The 18580-nt window shown below is 51.5% G+C and overlaps 1 protein-coding gene across 1 annotated transcript; it reads right to left on the reverse strand.

Annotated features, from left to right (window-relative positions):
• Positions 1-1982: 1982 nt before the first annotated feature.
• CHST3 (carbohydrate sulfotransferase 3) lies at positions 1983-15285 on the reverse strand. The gene is made up of 3 exons (XM_068981572.1): positions 15240-15285; positions 4728-4948; positions 1983-3282 (listed from the first exon to the last, which is right to left on the reverse strand). Exons 2-3 carry the CDS (start codon positions 4865-4867, stop codon positions 1983-1985), a joined length of 1440 nt encoding a protein of 479 aa, XP_068837673.1. The 5' UTR covers positions 4868-4948; positions 15240-15285.
• Positions 15286-18580: the final 3295 nt, after the last annotated feature.

The raw sequence follows: 18580 nt of genomic DNA on the forward strand, positions 1-18580 counted from the left end.
TACTTCCCTGCTGTCCATAATACTCAAAACAAAACTCAGCCCTCCAGGCCTGATAATGGGATGGATCTGATACAGAGGTTGTCCAGGAAATCAGAAACAGCCCTTAGTGAACTTCTGATTCTTCCTGCAAGTTTTCAGGGGGTACTGAGTTCTGCTCCCTGGTTTGGGATGAGAGTGGGGAAAAGCTTCCGCTTTGGGGACATCTGGTGCTTGGTCATATTTCCTTCAGGAAATATATTAGGGCTTGGGAGAGATTTTCAAATCTGGCCTCTTCTTGAGGAGGGGGTGAGGACTGCTAATTTATGCGGCCTCGGACACTCAGCAAAGGACACTGGTGATTTCTGAGATCTGTTCCACATGGGTTCTAACAGAAAAGCCCGTGGGGCACTGTGGGCTGCCATGTGGCCATCTAGGCTCTGATCCTTCTGGAGGAAGTTTCCTTTTCCTAATCCTCTCTCTGGGGCAGGATCTAAACTGCTCCCCACTGATCCTCCCCGCCCCGCTCAAGGCCACAGTGCTTCCAAGAAGCACTCCTGCAGAAACAAACCTGAAAATATGGCCACAAGAGACCAAACCATAAAAAACTTAAAACACTCAGACCATCCCATGTTGAGCAACACTCTTCCCAGAGCTCTAAAGGAGGAATTCCAGACACTAACCACACCACCATGACAACCAACCACGTGGCTGACCTCTGTCCACTGTCTTCTCAGGGGAGGGGCTATCCTGATGTGACTTTTCCCCCAAGGGCACTCTATACTTCCATCTGGGCCCTGCCCCACAGAGGCCTGGCTGGAAATGACGGGACTCCTGAGCTGCATTTTGTCTCCAGGGACCATAAATGCTCCTGCCATTCAGGCCTGAAGCAGCTTTCAAACACGGACATGCTCCTGGGGAGTCAACTGAGCAGGGACAGGGCCTTCAGGCTGCCATCACATCGGGGTCAGACATGCCAATTTAAAACATGCTGCCTACTAGCAGCAAGGACAGGAGGGAAATAGCCATGAGAATCTAAGGTGGGCAGAGGCCACGCAGTTAGCAGTTCTGTACCCATCACCTAGCCTCAGACTTGCATGGGGAGAAGGGTCACTCCCCCATCCTCCTGCATGCTGCAAGCTAATTCATTTGTCCTGTCCGACTCTTTGCAACCCATGGACTTTGGCCCGCCAGGCCCCTTTGTCCATGGGAGTTTCCAGGCAAGAATACTGGAGTGGGTTGTCATGCCCTCTGCCAGGGGATCTTCCAGACCCAGGGATCCAACTGAAATCTATTATATCTCCTGCATTGACAGGCGGTTCTTTACCACTAGTGCCACGTGGGAAGTCCCTCCCTCATGCTCTAATAACTCTCAAAAGCTTTTTTTCTGTAGGCACGTGTGCATATATTTGTTTTTCTGGTGTGGGGTGTGAATGTAGGTATGTGTCTTTATATGTATATTTTGTCGCTCTATATAGAGCTGATTTCACCTCTCCCCAGTGACCCACGCAAATGCTACCCTGGATTATGAAGAAATTCAGAAACTGAAAGGTTCACACTGAGTGAAGCATGGGGTCTGACTGTGACTAGTTCCTGCCGGAACCCCTTCCGGTTGTTAAATATTTGTAGACCCTTGCCCACTAGGTCTACAGGACATCTGTGTGTGTGTGAGAGAGAGAAAGAGGGAGAGAGAGGGAGAGGAGAGAAAGAATCGTGAACAGCCCCGGGCCTGCCTGGGTCTGCTCAGGAGACGACAGTCCCTTAGGTCTGGGTTTGACAGCCCTCAAAAGGGCCGGCCACCGTCCTGTTCTCAGCGGGAAGCCCCGGGCCCGCAGCTGCAAGGGAAGCGAGCTGGCTGGGGGCCTACTTCTACAGCGCAGGCGCGGCTTACGCCCGATGCGTCTTCCAGCCCACGCCCTGCGGCGGCGCCGCAGACTCCCCGCGGGCCTGGGTGAGGCAGGCAGAGCGGGACTTTCAGCAGCAGGGGTGCTGGCACCCCGGGCCCCCTACGTGACCCAGAAGGTGCCGCGCTCCTCCAGCAGGCTGACAGAGCGGTTGGAGAGCGAGGCGGCATCCTGCACTGGCTTGTAGCCGAAGAGGCGCATGGCCGGGCCGCAGGCGGCCTGCACCACCTGCGCCAGCTTGAAGGGCATGCTGAAGCGCCATTTCTCAAACTGTTCCGAGGAGTTCTTCTGCGTGGAGTAGATGCCATCGTGGGCCGCCTGGGTGTTCTTCTGGATCCAGTCCTCCACCTGCGGGGTTAGGGGGATGCCTGCAAAGCGATACATCTCCTGGGCCTTCTGCAGCGGCCGGAGGGCCACGTCCTCGTAGCGCACCAGCATGTAGCGGCCCCGCAGCCAAGCCGGCTGCCTCAGGCCCAACTCGGCGGATAGGCGGATGCTCTCACAGTTGCCCTTCAGCCGCAGCACCTCCTCCTCCCTCAGCTGGTCCTGTCCCTTGGCCACCCACTTCTTCCAGGTCTCGTACTTGTCCGCAAAGGCCACCATGCGGGAGGCCAGCACAGCGCGGGGGTCGCGCACCAGCTGGATGACGCGCAGGTCGAGACGGGGGTCCTCGGCCAGCGGCTGGAGGAACTCCAGTTGCCTGATGCGGACGGCCTTGACGGCCATGTGCTCCTTGCGGCGGCAGGCTTCAGCGGCCAGCGTCATGTTGAGAGGTCCACAGCGGCGGTTCTTGCACGGATACTTCTCGAAGACCTTCTTGACGAGGGGCGTGCAGACGGGGTCCTCGCAGAGGGAGCGGCTGGAGCCCCGGCGGAACACGAACTGGGTCAGGTGGTCCTCGGGCGCCGGGATGATGAAGTGCTCCAGGATGTACAGGTCGCACAGGAAAAGCTGCTTGAGCACGTCGCGGTAGACCAAGGCCGAGCCCGCAGCGTTGGCGCCACCCTGCTCGAAGGACACCGTGCGCTCGATGTGCCACAGCGGCTCGAAGAGGTAGAAGATATTGCCCTGCTGATTGAAGAACTCACCCACAAACGAGGAACCGGTGCGAGTCGTGGCCATGAGGAGCACGTGGCGCCGGGGCGGGGCCTCGGCGGGTGGGCGGGGTTCCAGCTGCTCCCATTCCTCTTCCGCCTCCAGCATCTGCTCCTCCTCGGCCTCCTCTGCTGGCTCCATGCCCAGCTGCAGACTGAGGTTTCGCAGGCGGCTCTGCAGCTGCAGGAAGGCCGAATCCAGCTCACTCAGGGACAAGAGGGATGCGTTCTCGGCCAAGACCAGGGCTGGGTCGGTGCTATTGGCCTCTACCAGGGACTGAGGGATCTGCTTCAGCTTGTCTGAGACCCTGTGAGAGCAAAGGGATACCGAGATCAGTGATTGACTGGGGACTCTATCCCCTGTGCCACCCATAGGAGTGTCCTAGGATGACCACCGAGAAGCTGACTTTGAGGCAAGGATTTGAGTGTAAGTAGTTTATTTGGGACATGATCACAGGGGGAACGGGTAGGGACTTGAGGAGGAAAATCGCTGTGGCCAAATTGCTCTGCCAGGGGAACCCCAGGTGACAGTGTAGGCAGAGCACACCTCAGGATTCCCTCACCCAGGGGATGTGAAACTCCCAGGTGGCCTTGGCTGAGGGCTTCTCCCAGAGGTATTTACTTCCCAGGACTTCTGGCTTGCCAGTGTCCAGGTGGAGAGTTGTAGGGGCTTGCAACAGGACCCAGTAGGCACAGACTGGAATAGTCCATGCTGAGGAACCCAGGTAGGGCACCAGCATAATGCCTACTACCCAGCTGAATTCCTAATCTGCTGATCTTGGTTGATGCTTTTGTGCAAGGGTTGTGCCTGGGAGAGGTCTATAAATCCTTCTGTGTATAATGGGCTCACTAACAGGGCCACTGCACACAATGGTACACTGCCAACTCTGTGCATCCTCCGTGTAGCTTATGAGAGTGCACACCCCTGGAGTTGGGCAGTACACAACCTGGGCAGCTGAACATGGCAGCCCTGCTGACCAGAGTATCTGTACCAGAACCCTACCTCATAGTCATCCATTAAGGCATGTGGATCTTTAGTTGCAGCATGATGGATCTAGTTTCCTGACCAGGAGTGGAACCCCAGAGCCCCTGCCCTGGGAGAACAGAGTCTTAATCACTGGACCAGCCGGGAAATCCCTCATCCATGACTTTGGATTAGTATAGGAAATATGCTGTTAGTGTGAGGTATCATCCTAGGCCAGGAAGTTAACTAATAATAATAGCAACAGCCAGTAACCACAGGATACCAACTATGTGTTAGACACTGGGCTAAATGCTTTTACATTTTCTTATTTAATCTTTACAACAAAGCAGGCCCCATCATTAGCCACATTTTAGAAGAGGAACTTAAGGCAGAAAAGTGAAATGACTTATGTAAGCTGTCGCAGCTAGAAAGGGCCAGAATCATGGGAATTCCCTGGCAATCCAGCAGTTAGGACTCTGTGCTTCCACTGCAGGGGGCTTGGGTTCCACCCCTGGTCAGGGAACTAAGATCCTGAAAGCTGCATGCTGTGGCCAGAAAAAAAAGGGCGGGGTCAGAATCAGAACTGCAACTCAGGATGCCTGAGTCCAGAGTCCAAGTCTCACTGCTGTGAGGTCATGACATGGATATGACCTGCCTGGGCACAGGAAGGGCTTGGTGGTGACTGGCTGAAGGATTGCCTTTGTTGGTCCACAGAGAGAGCCCTGCAGCCACCTCTGTGCCCTCACCCATCCCACCTGGATAAGGAAGACTTGTGCTTGCATCCCTCACCTTGATATGATTTTATTTTCCTTTTCAATGAAGACAAAAACCACCACCACAAAAGCCAGGAAGAGGGCATATTTGCTCCTCATTCTCAAGCTGTGCAGAAAATGTCGGCAATCCTGGGGCAAAGAGAGTCCTTTCTCCATGGGGAAGGGTGGGGCCGTGGCACTCAGCTCAGGGGCATCACTCAGGACCTGGCTCGTCCTTTACGTGGGGGACACCTGGTCCTGTGGAGAGATGGGCAGTCAGGACACCCTTGTCTATAGTTGAGAACAAATAGCTTTTCCACCAGATTTTTGCCCCCGCCCCCCCCCCCCAGCCCTGTTTAGCAGCCAGAACTCCAGACCCACTCTCCCAATGAACTGTGCCCCAGAAACTTGAAATCTGGTCATTTAAAATGTTAACGAACCTTCTGATTCATCCATGTCACTTCCATCAATTTATGGTTTGACCTCACAAGTCAAAGGCAAAAGTACAAAAAGAATACTCCTTGCATTATATGTGTTTGCAATAGCAAAAGAGTACAAACATCTAAATAAAAAAAACGATGATGCAAACAATGGATTATTATGCAGCCACAAAGAATGAGAGGGATCTACTACTGCTGATATGAATAATTACTATATATGGTTATATATAATGTGTAGATGTTATAGATAAGCTGCAGACATAGTCTGCATATAGGATAGGGTTTCTTAGCACTATTGCCATTTTTTGAAATTTAGCTTTTATTGGGGTACAGTTGACTTACAATGTTAATTTCTGCTGTACAGCAAAGTGAATCAGTTATACAAATATCCACTTTTTTTAAAAGATTCTTTTTCCGTATAATCTTATTAGTTCTCTGTTTTATAGATAGTAGTGTGTATATGTCAATCCCAGTCTCCGAATTTATCCCGTCCCCTCTTTCACCCTTGGTAACGAAAAGTTTGTTTTCTACATCTGTGACTCTGTGTTTTGCAAGTAAGTTCATTCGTACCCTTTTTTTAGATTGCACTATAAGCTGTATTAGATGGTATTTGTCATTCTCTGTCTGACTTCACTCAGTATGATAACGTCCAGGTCTGTCCATGTTGCTGCAGATGGCCTTATTTTGTTCTTTTTTATGTCAGCACTGTTGACATTTTGGATCAGATAATTCTTTGCTGTGGGGGCTGTCCTGTACATTGTAGGATGCTGAGCAGCATCCTTGGCTTCTCCTCATTAGATACCAGTAGAGGCTCCTCTGCTCAGCTGTGACAATCTGAATGTCTCCAGACATTGACAGATGTCCTCTGGGTGAGGGTGGGTGGGTAAGGAGGGGTGGGGTGGTGCAAAATCATCCCAGGTTGAGAAGCTCTGATGCAGTATGAAAAAAAAATTAAGGGAGAGAAAAATATAAATGCTAGATACAAGTGGACTGTGACTGCAGGGAGACACCAGGCCAGTAACAAAGGAACGGGTAGGTCAGGAGAGAAGGGTGAGGTGAGTCTTAACATTTACTGTGTAACATTGTGCACCATTAGAAATTTTACCATGTGGATGTATAAATGTTTTAAAATTAACTAAAGGTTTTCCACCATACCATGTGAATTCTAGCAAAATCCGTCATATGGCCTCGGCCTTCAGGTCTCAGCTTCGTGGGGCAGCTTCCTCCTGGATAGCTTAGGGCCCCCATGGCCCCCCCGCATTATGATCTGAGACTTTGTCATAAAGCACTCCCACTTGAAATGACTTGTTCAGTGCTGACCATCTCTTTGTGGAGGGCAGGCAGTTTGTCTGGGTCCCTCATTATCCCTTAGTACTGGGCCAGGCACACAGGAGACACTCATGCATGGCTGCTAAATGACAGAATGGTTAAAGGAATAAATGACTCTTAACTGAAACTGTATCTATTTTTAAAAGCCAGAGCAAATACACCGTTGCCCAGTGCAGCCTGAATCACCATTGCTTTCATTTAGCCTCACCATCAAACACATACCTGTACCCCAAACCCCCATATTCCAGCACAACCCCCTCTTCCGAAAGTCTCTCCATTTCTCCACAAGGACTCTCATCCATGGGAGACAGTCTGCTACAAGTTTAGAAAAGTGTTAATTGTGAATGCCTTGTGCAGGGCATCCGGGAGCATCCTTCTTCCTGGGAAAGACGGATTTTTTCCAAGCTGATATTGACGCTGAGGAGTGGGAGGGCTGAAAGGAGGGTCCCCAGGCTGCAGCTTCATCATACAATGAAAGTGGTTTTAGGGACAACCAGAAAATCTACCCTCTAGGGAAAGCAGTGAGACTGGGCTTCTGCTTATGAGAAGACAGATGTGTACCCTGGCAGCCAGAGTTGAGGGCCTCACCTGTGCAGGGCAGAGCAGTGGGGGGCAGGGGCAGCGGGCAGCTCACCCTGGCCAAAGGCTGGGGTGCTTTGGAAGTATAGGTGGGTGGACATGAGCCAGGAGGGAGGAGGGGCTGCAAGGCCAGTTCAAGGGTAACTGAATATTCTTGCCTCTTCCTAATTCTTCTGGGCCATTTCCCATGCACTTATTAAACAAATATCTCCTGAGCACCTACTATGTGCCAGTCTAGGCACTGTATCCCACAGCAGGGAACAAGCAGACCCCACCCATGCCCTCATGGGACTTATACTCTGGTTGAAAGAGCCAACTACAAGGATATGAGTTGAGCCTAGTAGCATGCCAAGGACTTGATTTGTATTTCCTCATCCCACAAAAGCCCTGTTAGATAGTGACCCATTTTACAGATGAGGAAACTGAGGTAGAGAGAGAGATTAAATAATTTGCCCAAGTTTCCTCCAGCCACAGCCCTACTGCCCCTCCCAAATCTAAGTCATTCCACCCTTTTGATGTTCCACAGTGACACCCCCTGCTCCACAGCACGAATGATTGGACTTTGCAGTTGATGGTGTGTCTGTCTCTCATTCCTAGACTACAAGTTCTCTGAAGTCCAGACCAGCATCTAGAAGAGCACCTGCCATGTACCCACTGCCCAGCAAGTTACTGGTAAGTCAGCTCACTGAAGCTGCTGACTGGCAGGCAGTCAGCATGTGTTTGCAGAACGCTGGACGGGGCTGTGTTCCTCACTCACCCAGTTTAGCCTGTGGTGTGTGAGGCCACCTGTCCTGCTAGGAGGGTGAGACCCAGTACTGAATCTGCAGAGCACAAAGGATTGAAATGTTGGCTTTCTTCCCTCTAGGCTCTCAGCAGAAAGGGCCCGGATCTGACGATGTGAGAGAAGCAAAGAAGCTAGGACCAGAAGTCCTGGGTTCTCGTTCTTCCTGCTTATCTGACATGCTGTGTGACATTGTATAAGTGACTTAACCTCTCTGGGCCTCAGCTTCTTTACTGGTAGCATGAAAAGGGTGGTTCCTGCTGTATAATGTTGCTCTGAGGAGCAGTATCTGGTGCATGGAGAGGGAGAAAAGGCAGGCATGGGGCACAGGGAGTTGTGTTGGCTGCCCTCTCTCTTCTGGGTCTAACATCTTTGGTATAATTTACAAAGTTGACTGTGTCGATGACAAAGATCCTGAACCTTCTCCTCCCTTCCCTTCCAGGAAGTGTTTCTATTTTAGACTTGCCTTCCCAGCCCCCTTAGTCCCTGAATAATACAGAGTTCCTGAGAACCTTGCTGACATTTCCCTAAAAGGAAGACACAAGGGTGAAAACTCCCTCCAAATGAAATCCCAGGCAGGCTGTTGGTTCGTCGGCTCTGGTCCAGGCAGGCTGCCCCTAGGGTTAGCGTTGGAAGGCCAGCAGGCAAATGGGAAGTCAGGAGAGGGTGGTTTAGAGATCCCCAGACCCAGGAGGTAGCAGAGGGTCACAGATGCCAGGAGGTCACAGGGTCATGGGGGATGGCCAAGGTGGGGGTCATGCACATAGAAGGTGGCCTGCAAGAGGCCCTTTGCAAGAAGTGTGTCTGTGATATCTGTAACACTGGACAAACCCTCCCTAGAGCTGTGGTGCCTGCCTTGCTTAGCTCATGGGGAGAATGAAAAATCTCTTCCTTTTCTTGGCAGATGCCATCTCTGGGGGAGTGCTCGATACCTTTCTTCCCCTTAACACCCAGCAGTAACGCAACAGCCAGAGGAAAAGGTGGTATCCCCCTGCCAGGATGCCAGCAGAGGTCACACTGCCAGGGCAGCAGGGCCAGTGGTGAAAGGCCAGGGGCACATCTGGCTCAGCCTCCGAATGCAGGGGAGCAGGGCAGCTGTCCTGGGTCCAGTTAAACTCAGGACTCAGCTCAGAGGTCCCCTCCCCTGGAGTCCTTCCCTACCCACTGACCTAATGTGGACTGTCTCCCTTCTCCCTGTCCCTTTTAGCACCTTGCTTGCTCCCTTCTTGGATGGAAATGTACTTGTTCACTGCCTGTTTCAACCACTGGCGTGTGAGCTCCCTCTGTATTCCTGCTCCGTGTGCGCCAGGCACAGTAGGTGCCTCTTACTTGTAGAATGAATAGAGGAATGCTTTTTCCAAAGAATTTAGCCCACTGTGAGATGCTCAATCATTCTAAGTTGATGGAAAATACAAAGAGAAAGAAGAAAAAGCCACTGTTCCCTGTCTGAGCGAAGCCGGTCTGCATGCTGTGCTGCAGGCGTGCACTGCGTATTGCTGATGTTTAGTCGCTCAGGCGTGTCCTACTCTTTGTAACGCTATGGACTGTAGACTGCCAGGCTCCACTGTCCATGGGGTTTCCCAGGCAAGGATACTAGAGTGGGCTGTGCACTAAGTGCCCCCCAAGCAGGGACTGAGTGGATACTACATGCGTATACTATGGGAGTGTGCTACAAGCGTGTACTGTGGGCCGACCTTTGTGCCTGGGGCTTCACATATGTTAGTCTCGAATTGTCATGACAATCTGGGATACCTTTTTGAGGATAAAGAACCTCGGCCTGTGGCTTTCAGTTCCAGGTCTCCCCAGCTACGTGTTAGTAGCAGGGAGGGCAGAAGACAGCGGAGGCAGCCCAGGCAACCTCAGCGAGGGAGCCCTGGAAAGAAAGCAGGCGGTGATCTGAGGCCCTACACTCCAGGCACTGGCTCCCCTACCCTGCTCTCCCCTCGGGGCCCTTTGTGCTCAGGCCTCCCTCGTGATCTGGCAAAGGGCCCTCGCGAGAGAACAGTTTTGTACTTGGATGGCTTCCTCCCGTGGAGGAGGTGGGGTCCCAGACTCTCCTGTGAATGGTGCTCTGATAAGGGATGGGCCCTGCCAGACATTGCATCAGGCAGCAAAGCTCCACTCCCCTCGCTTGGCTCGCTCCGGGCCAAGAGCACAGTGGGGATCAGGGCCTCCGCTGTGGCAGGCGCCGCTTACAGCCTTTCCGCCAGCAGGAGGAGGAGCTGCCTGGGCCGAGATGGAGGAGGCTCCTGGGCAGACAGGAGCAGTGAAGCCCATTGTGGGGAAACTCTGAACCTACTCATGAGCTGCAGCCCTGGGGGCCGGGAGGCGCCCTGACATGCCAGGCCCCCAGACACCTAGGAGGGGAGACCTTGGGAGGGCTTCCATGAGTGGCCTCTAGATCCCCTCGAGTGGAGGCAGGGGCAGAACCAGGAGGAGCATGCAAGCTCAGAGGTGATCTCTGCTGCGAGGATGCAGGAGTGCATCCAGTGGCCTGTCCAGACGAGGCTCTGCTTCACGTAGGGGTGTCCAGAGATGGCTTGGGCTGTCCAGCTTAGTGTCTGACAGGAGAGTAAATGCCCGAGTGCCATCACATGAACCAGGGATGGAAGGACGAAGAGAAGGCATGCGAGAACGAGGAAGTAGATGGGGCCCTGGCCGAGGGCCTGTACAGCCCGGGGCTGTCATTCCTCCCCAAACCCTTCCTGTTCCGGGACTCCAGCTTCCTCTCCTAAAAACAAACCATCTCAAACTTCCTTATGGGCACATGTCCAGCCTCAGCCAAGACAGAACCAGAGCAGACACTCCCAAGTTGGAGGTGTGTATCATCTGAGCAGCAGTGGACATCTAAGAGCTTCTGAGAAGCCGTGGGCCAGAGCCACGGGATGGACCAGAGGGCTGAGGGCTAGCCTGGTGCAGAGGTGGGCGTGGGGGTTGCCACAGACTCTCAGGGAGCCATCTCTGGCAGGGACAGACCCCTGCGGCCCCTTAGCCTTGTTTTCCTGTGTGAGGATGTGGGGGAGAGTGCTCTCTATCCTCATTTGAAACAGTCACTTCATCAGGGCCTGCTCAGCTGTGTGAGAAACACATTTTGTGCAAAACGCTGACAGCTGCATGGATACAGGGCCCCAGAGAATAGTCCCCACCCCCCCAGAAGCATGGGAAGCAAAGGTACTTCCCATGTCTCTCATGCTGGGCCCTGGGCCAGCTCAGCACTGAACCACTGCTCTAGGCTTTCTAGCCCTTGCCCAGTCAGGGGTTGCAGCAGACGCTGGTGTCCAGGATGCCCACAGCTGTGCAGCCGGGCAGCTAGGTGAAGAGTCAGTTGGCTTGTTTGAAACCGACCTCAACGTGAGCCGAGACTCATGGGCAAGGATGTGCACCCAGCCTTGGGAGTCCAGCGTGTGAGAAGCGCCTTGAGTGTCTCAACAGACGGGGCTGGCTGAGGCAGAACACGGGCCCAGTGAAAGCAAGCCATGCAGGGGTTAAAGACGCTGATGCAGAGCTGCAAAGATGGAATACAGAGTGATGATTCTTTCATTTTCTACCTTTTTGTATTTGACTTTTTGACAACCATACATATACCACTTAAATTAAAAAATTTAAAAATCGAATCTGCAGCTTAAAAAGAGAAATGTAAAATTAGTTTGGAAGTGGTGTGGGAAATGCACTGGAAGAAGGAAGGCCCGGAGGCTGGGAGACCAGGCTGTCCCTTTTGCGCCGGTCCAGGAGAGAGGAGGTGGTCTGAGCAAGCTGGGAGAGTGTGGAGGAGAGGAGGGACACATGGGACCTTAAGGAAGTCAGCGTGGGGCCTGTGACATGCACAGCGGACACGAGCCTGAAGGACAGGATGCTTATGAGGAGAAATAAGCCAGCCACGAAAGGACACATCCCATATGATTCTGGTGGTAAAGAACCCGCCTGCCAGTGAAGGAGATGTAAGAGGCGCAGGTTCAGTCCCTGGGTTGGGAAGATCCCCTGGAGGAGAGCATGGCAACCACTCCAGGATTTATGCCTAATCTCATCGACAGAGGGGCCTGGCAGACTATGGTCCCTAGGGTCAGAAAGAGTCAGACACGACTGAAGCCACGTAGCCTGCACGTATGCACTTGAGGTACCTAGAGGAGCCAAATCAGAGAGACAGAAAGGAGGAAGGTGGTTGCCTGGCCCTGTGAGTTAGTATTCGACGAGGACACAGTGCCAGTTTGGGAAAATGAACACGTTCTGGAGATAGACTGCGGTGAAGGCTGCACAGCAGCGTGAATGCACTTACTGCCACAGACTGTGCACTTACAAACGGCTAGAGTAATGCACTTTATGGTATGTCTGTCTCCATAGGGGAAAAAAGTGAGTTCATGAACAACAGGCAGGGGAAGGAGGGCAGCGGAGGACTCCAGGGGGATCCGCTGTTCATTCCTTGGACAGCCGCCCCGGCATGTGGCAGGGCTCATTATGTTTGCGAGGCGAATGAATGGATTCATAACTGTCTCTAAGAGTTGGCTGTGGTTTCTCGTAGTTTCTCTTCCCCCATGCTAGTGGAATCTTGGACACATAGGAGCTGATTAATATGCTATTGATTTTACATACACACACGCACACACACACACAAACACACACATAGGAGATGATTAATATGCTATTGATTTTACACACACACACACAGGAGATGATTAATATGCTATTGATTTTACACACACAGACACAGACACACACACACAAACACACACAGACACCCCTTCCCAGGTGGCGTTCGTGGTAAAGAACCTACATGCCAATGCAGGAGACGTGAGACTCAGGTTCGATTGCTGGGTTGGGAAGATCCCCTGGAGGAGGGCATGGCAACCCACTCCAATATTCTTGCCTGGAGAATCCTATGGACAGAGTAGCCTGGTGGGCTACAGTCCATAGGGTCGCACAGAGTTGGAAAGACTGAAGCAACTTAGCGTGTGTGTGCACACACACTCACACACATATATATAGAAAGAGAGAGACACAGACAGACAGACAGTCTGGAAAAGCCTGAACAAATCATACAGGGACTCTCTCCACAACTGTGGCTTCTCTTGACTTCTTTGCTTTTACATGTTGACCTTGATGCCCCGTGACCTTAGGAAAGGAGCTTAAACTCGAGTGGTTTCATTATTTGTCAATGGGACACGTACAGCATCTATTGTACACTCAGTGGTCATGGGGAACCCAATGAGAAGATGCTAGCGCAGGGCCTAACCCAAGCCCAAGTCACGATGAATGGTCCTACTTAGGAACCGCTCACCCTGTCTTTACAGATAGAGCAGATTTTGTGGCTTGTGATTGTTGGTGAGTACTGGATTGGTGGGGTGGGGTCTCAGTCTCCTACAAATACCAGCATGAAGGAAAGTGAAGATCTGACCACAGCTAGAAGTGTCCCTCAGGCAGAGCCAATATCCTCTCATTTATGGACAGCATTTGGCCCTGGGCATCTTATCCTCACTGTCAGCCTCATCTGGGGATAAACGTGCTGACTTTCCCTGTCCCAGGTGCTGTAGTCAGCCCCGAAGCAGCAGAGAAGCTGGAGAGAGACCCAGAAAGACAACAGGCAGAACCCTTAAGCATGCTCCCTCCCCAGCTTCCCTGTAGGTCAGCGCTGCTCACAAATTCCACATGCCCCGCCTGGCCAGGAAGCTCTAAGTGTGCTGATGAGAGTGTGGCTGCAGAATGACAGGAGCCTGGGGTACAGTGGACCCCTGTGGAGGAGCTGGCTCCACTCTGGCTGCAGTGAACAGAGGCAGGAGGCCTCCGAGCTGTCAGGCTGGGGTCAAGTTGAACGCTAGTGGATTTTGCCCCCAGGACAAAATCATGCTGTCGGCAGCAACTCAGGCCAGAGCCTTAAACAAAGCAGCTTGATTTTCCAGCTCTCGTTGTACTTGCCTTCAGCAGTGCAAGTCTGAGAGGGTATTTCTTTTGGAAAGGTCCAAGGGAAATGTGTCTTGTACACTACCCCACCAATCAAGAAAAACATGGCTCTTGCCCTAGAAGTGCAGAATGTCAGAACTGGAAAGGGCTTGGAGATTTTCTTACCTACCCTTCCTCATTTTTCATCTGTAGCCATTCAGGCTCAGAAAAGGGAAGTGCTTCACAAAGGCATAACTGGATAGTGACGATACTTGAACCATTACAAGGTCTCCTGTCTCCCAGGTTAGTGATGGCCCTGCCCAACTTGATCACCCTGACTCTCATAGCTTAGCCCATCAAGAACCTCCAGCACAGGGTTGTCAAATAAACAGTACACCTTCCACTCTGCAGTCCTATGCCTGGGGCAGACATCACTGATCAATCACTGTCGTCTTTTCAGCTGAGGCTAGATGTAGCTTCATACGCCTTCTCAGTGCAGTGCCAATCCATTAGAGCTGGCATGTGAGATAAAATCAGTTGGCCTTTCCAACTTTATGGGATCCTTCCTGGCTACCAAACACAGCTCCTTACCACCCTTTGGTTTGCCATTCTGCCATCTGACATCACCCCTCAATGCCAGCCAAACTGCAAGTTTCCTCTTACACAAACCCTCCATCTGAACATGCCTTGTAGATCTATCCTCCAAACCTTTGATTTAGCACATAAAACCCTTTGGGGCTTCCCTGGTGGCTCAGTGGTAAAGAATCCACCCACCAATGCAGGAGACGCAGGTTAGATCCCTGGGTTGGGACGATCCTCTGGAGAAGGAAGTGGCAACCTGCTCCAGTATTCTTGCCTGGGAGATCCAATGGACAGAGGAGCCTGGTGGGCAGCAGTCAGTGGGGTCGCAAAGAGTGAGACATGACACAGCAGCTAAGCAACAGTATCAATAAAACCCTTTACTGAACAAAACAGCACATACTACAGTTAATGGTGAGGTCACTAAGAATAGTTAAAGCATCAGATTTGGGGAAGAAAAAAAGTACTTTTGAAAAGAACGGCAATGGATACAAGGTTCTTATAATTCCACCTTCCTCCCTCGCTTGACTTGTGCTTTCATGAATGAGTGGAGGTAGAGATACAGAGAGCCTAGGGCACTGCACAGAACTGCTGCCAATCCATCCCACACCATGGCTGGCAAAGCTCTTCACACGGCTAATTTTATATTCTTACTCACATACCTTTATATGTTTTCATGAATAAGAGCCAAAACTTTAAAAGTCTTAGGGGTTTCCTACAAAATGTTTCTTGGGTTTTGGGAAAACTTGGGCAAGTCCATTGGAGTGTGCCTTGAGTGTGAACATAATCTGCCGTGGGTATTACAGCTGGAAAGGTTGAGGTCAGTTGCCTAAAGAAAGCATATAAGGGCAAATCAAAATGGGGCGTGGTCCCGGTTTGTTCCCCGTATTACATTGAAGAACAAAATGTTCTTTAATATTCTGTGTGGGTGAAATTCTGGGCAAACAACTGGCAGAGACTTGGTACTCACCAGGTACCCACATGCTCTTCACCTTCCCCAGCCCCTCTTGCAATTAGGTTGGGCCAGTGACCAGGTTTTGACCTGTGGGGATGGAGATAGGTTAAAGTGATGTCAGTCACTTGAAGTCCTGGTCCTTAAATTGATCCCAGACACCCCTCAGGTCCTGTCTTCTCTTGCTATGGCAAGACTGGAGGCCACATGTTCCAACTGGCTTACTGCAAGGTGGAAGCGGCCCAGATCCTGAGCTGCTGCCTGCAGAGCCACCCTGCCTGCATCAGATGTGATGCAAGTACAAAATGAGCCTTTTTGTACTGCTGAGCCACCATGACAGGATTTCTGAGATGACTGGAAGAGGAAAAACTCTCAGTACCTAGGCCCAGGATCCCCTTCCTGCTTTCTCCCACTGACTGACCTTCTAAGGAGACTTCGAACCTTTCTGCACCTGGAGACTGTCCATGCAAGGGACAGATGGAGAGGAGAATTTCTTTTGCTCCCTGGTTTTTCCCCCCAGTCCTGCTGTCTTCAATGCAGAGGACACAGAATTTGGATCCTCCAGGGTAGTCCTCAGTCCCACAGTTTCCTCCAAGCCCCTTGCTGTTAACAGCAGGAAGGGACTTTATTCCTAGCAAAAACAACAACAGAAAAATCAGAAACCCAGCCTCTTCTCTTTTTCACCAGTGAGTTCTGCTTGCCCTCCCAGCACCAGCTCTGTGGGGGAAGAAGGGGCAGGAGAGAAGGCAGCCCCGGGGTCTTAGCCCATACTGACTACTGCTATTGTCTGGGCTGCTCCATGGCTGCCAAGGAGCCCATCTGTATCCAGCCCCTCCTGGAAAGGAGAGACGGAGTCTGAGGGTGGGGAGAGAGGTCCAGGCTATCGATAGCTAACTGCTCCGAGAACTAAACACAGGCCTCATACTTGCAATCAGACTTGGCTTGAGTGCCAGCTCTCCCATTTGACGATGATTTAGTCACTAAGTCATATCCAACTCTTGTGACCCCACAGACTGTAGCCTGCCAGGCTCCTCTATCCATGGGATTCTCCAGGCAAGAATACTGGAGTGGGTTGCCATTTCCTTCTCCATTTATTTAAGCTCTCCCATTTATTCTCTGGTAATTTTAGGCAAGGTATTTAATCACTCTGAGCCTGGGTCATCCCCACAGGGTTGTCATGAATGAACATCAGCTAAGCTGGTGTGAGGCTCTGAAAACAGAGAGGACGGCACACAGGCTGGTTGTTATTACAGGCTTGCACCAGTGTGAGCCTGAGCCTGTCTGTGCTGATTGCACCGCTGGTTCACCCTCTGCATGTATCTCTCTCCCCCAGCTGGGCTGTAGGCTGCTGCAGGGGATGGACACTGGCTGATTCACTTCGCCTTTCCCTACAGAACCAGCCCAGAAAACCCTGGCCTGCTCTGGCTTTGTAGCTGCTGTCACTATTGGCCAAGCCCCTCTTTTGCAGCATGATTTGGAGGGACGCTTACCTAATGCATCAGGGCCCAGGCCTAGACACACCTGGACAGGACAGTTGCCAGTTTCAGGCTTCTCAGCTGGGAGGGCAAGTCAGTTGCAATTCCTGGGCCAAGTCGATCAACTGGAAGTGACTGCCTGGAGCACCGTGTTTGAAAAGGTCGATCTCTGCAGGAAGAGAGTGCGGTGACTGCTTGGTGATATCTGCCGTGTCTAGCGGGGTAGCGTGCTGCTATGCATTTGGTGAATCTGCCTGAGCATTGCATTTCGGCCCTGACAGCACATGAGAGTTACCTGGAGTTTCAGAAATTACTGAGGCCTGGGTCCCACCTCTAGAGATTACAATTGAGTTGGTCTGGGTGTGGCTTGGGCATCAGTTGTTTAAAGTTCCCTAGGTGATGGAAGATTGAAAGCCTTCGAGCATCCAGCTTCCTCTTAGAGAGCACCATCTCAGGGCATCTCAGCGGAGCCACTGCCCAGCATGCACACTAGCTCAGCTGCAAGGCCAGACTGGCAGGGGAGTTGCTGACTGGGGCTCGATACCGGGTGAACATGCCAGTATTCTTGTTTTACTCAGGATACAGTGCTTGGGAAGCTTCTAGGTTAGTGTTTGAGTGTTCTGTTTAAAACCAGCCACCCGATACCACAGCATTACTGCTCAGCTGTAAAATGGCACAACTTAAATGAATTTGGGGAGTATTGAGTGAACAAAGCCAGTTTTAAAAGGTGGCATACTACATGATTTCTTTTATATAACATTCTTGAAATGACAACATTGTAAGAGAGAAGAACAGATTGCTATTGTTAGGAGTTTAAGAAGGGGTGGGGTGGAAAGGAAGTGGGCCTAACTATAATACAGCAACATGAGGGGTCCTTGTGGTGATGGAAATGTTCCGAACTTTGGCTGTATCTGCATCAGTATCCTGGTTGTGATACTGCAAGTAGTTTTTCACCATTGGGGGAAACCAGGCAATGGGTTCAAGGGATCTCTGTATTATTTCCTAAAACTGCATGTGTATCTGTAATTCTCTTGAAACAAAAGTGTAATTAAATAGGAAAAAAGAAAACTAGGTTTTGAGGAGATCTTTGTAAAATGCAGCAAGAGGTGAGAGATAAGAATGAGCAGAAATGCATTTCCTGGGGCAGGAGCAGCATAGGAGTTGAGTCCAATCTGGAATCCCAAGTTTGGCTTTTTGGAATACCAGGAACTGGCTACTTTCCTGGGGTCTATTCATGTGCAGGGACAAACTTGGGGGCTCTCTTCGGGGATGTAAAACAATGAGGAAGCCCATCCTCAAAATAGAAAGAGAGGGGGACAGGTCTCTGGAGGGATGACAGGACATCTGAGCCCCCGTCAGCTGGAAGAGCTGGTGTGCATGAGGTGCTCAAACTGGGCTGCCGCATGGCTCAGGGGTCCCAGGGAGGCCTGCATAGGAGGGTCAGGCAGGGTCCTGAAGGGAGGGGGTCTGGGCAGCATGTGAGCTTGCAACACTGTCACTCAAGGGCTGGTGCTACCTGGCGACTCCTGGGTTATCTCTGAACTGCTCCTGGGGGCCTACCACGGGGCAGGGCAAGCTTCAGGATGTTTTGTGGCAATTCTGCAGCTTGCAAGCAAGAAGGAGGAGAAGAAAGGTTTGAGTCACTAAGGTGGAATGTTTGAAAACTGAATACATTTGGGAAAGTCCCTAGGGAGCGTCTGGCTGGTAAATGCTGATAGTCAACCAATAAATTCATTTCCTGAGTTCTTGCTTTGGGCCAAGCAAGGGAAGAGGCACTGGGAATAGAGGGGAGGAAGAGTGTCTGCCCTCGGGGAGCTGAACCATAACAGAAGTTCAGGCTTCTAATGGAGCAGCTACTGTTCCAGGCACTTCACACACATGCAT

Source organism: Capricornis sumatraensis, chromosome 10 (assembly GCF_032405125.1).
Source record: "Capricornis sumatraensis isolate serow.1 chromosome 10, serow.2, whole genome shotgun sequence".
NCBI classification, from domain to species: domain Eukaryota; kingdom Metazoa; phylum Chordata; class Mammalia; order Artiodactyla; family Bovidae; genus Capricornis; species Capricornis sumatraensis.

Bases quoted from the DNA above. Each gene is read 5' to 3' on its own strand.
- CHST3 (XM_068981572.1), bottom strand. From the start codon at position 4,867: ATGGAGAAAGGACTCTCTTTGCCCCAGGATTGCCGACATTTTCTGCAC. The intron at 3,283-4,727 runs GTGAGGGATGCA...TTGCTCTCACAG, and splicing joins GAAAATAAAATCATATCAAG to GGTCTCAGACAAGCTGAAGC.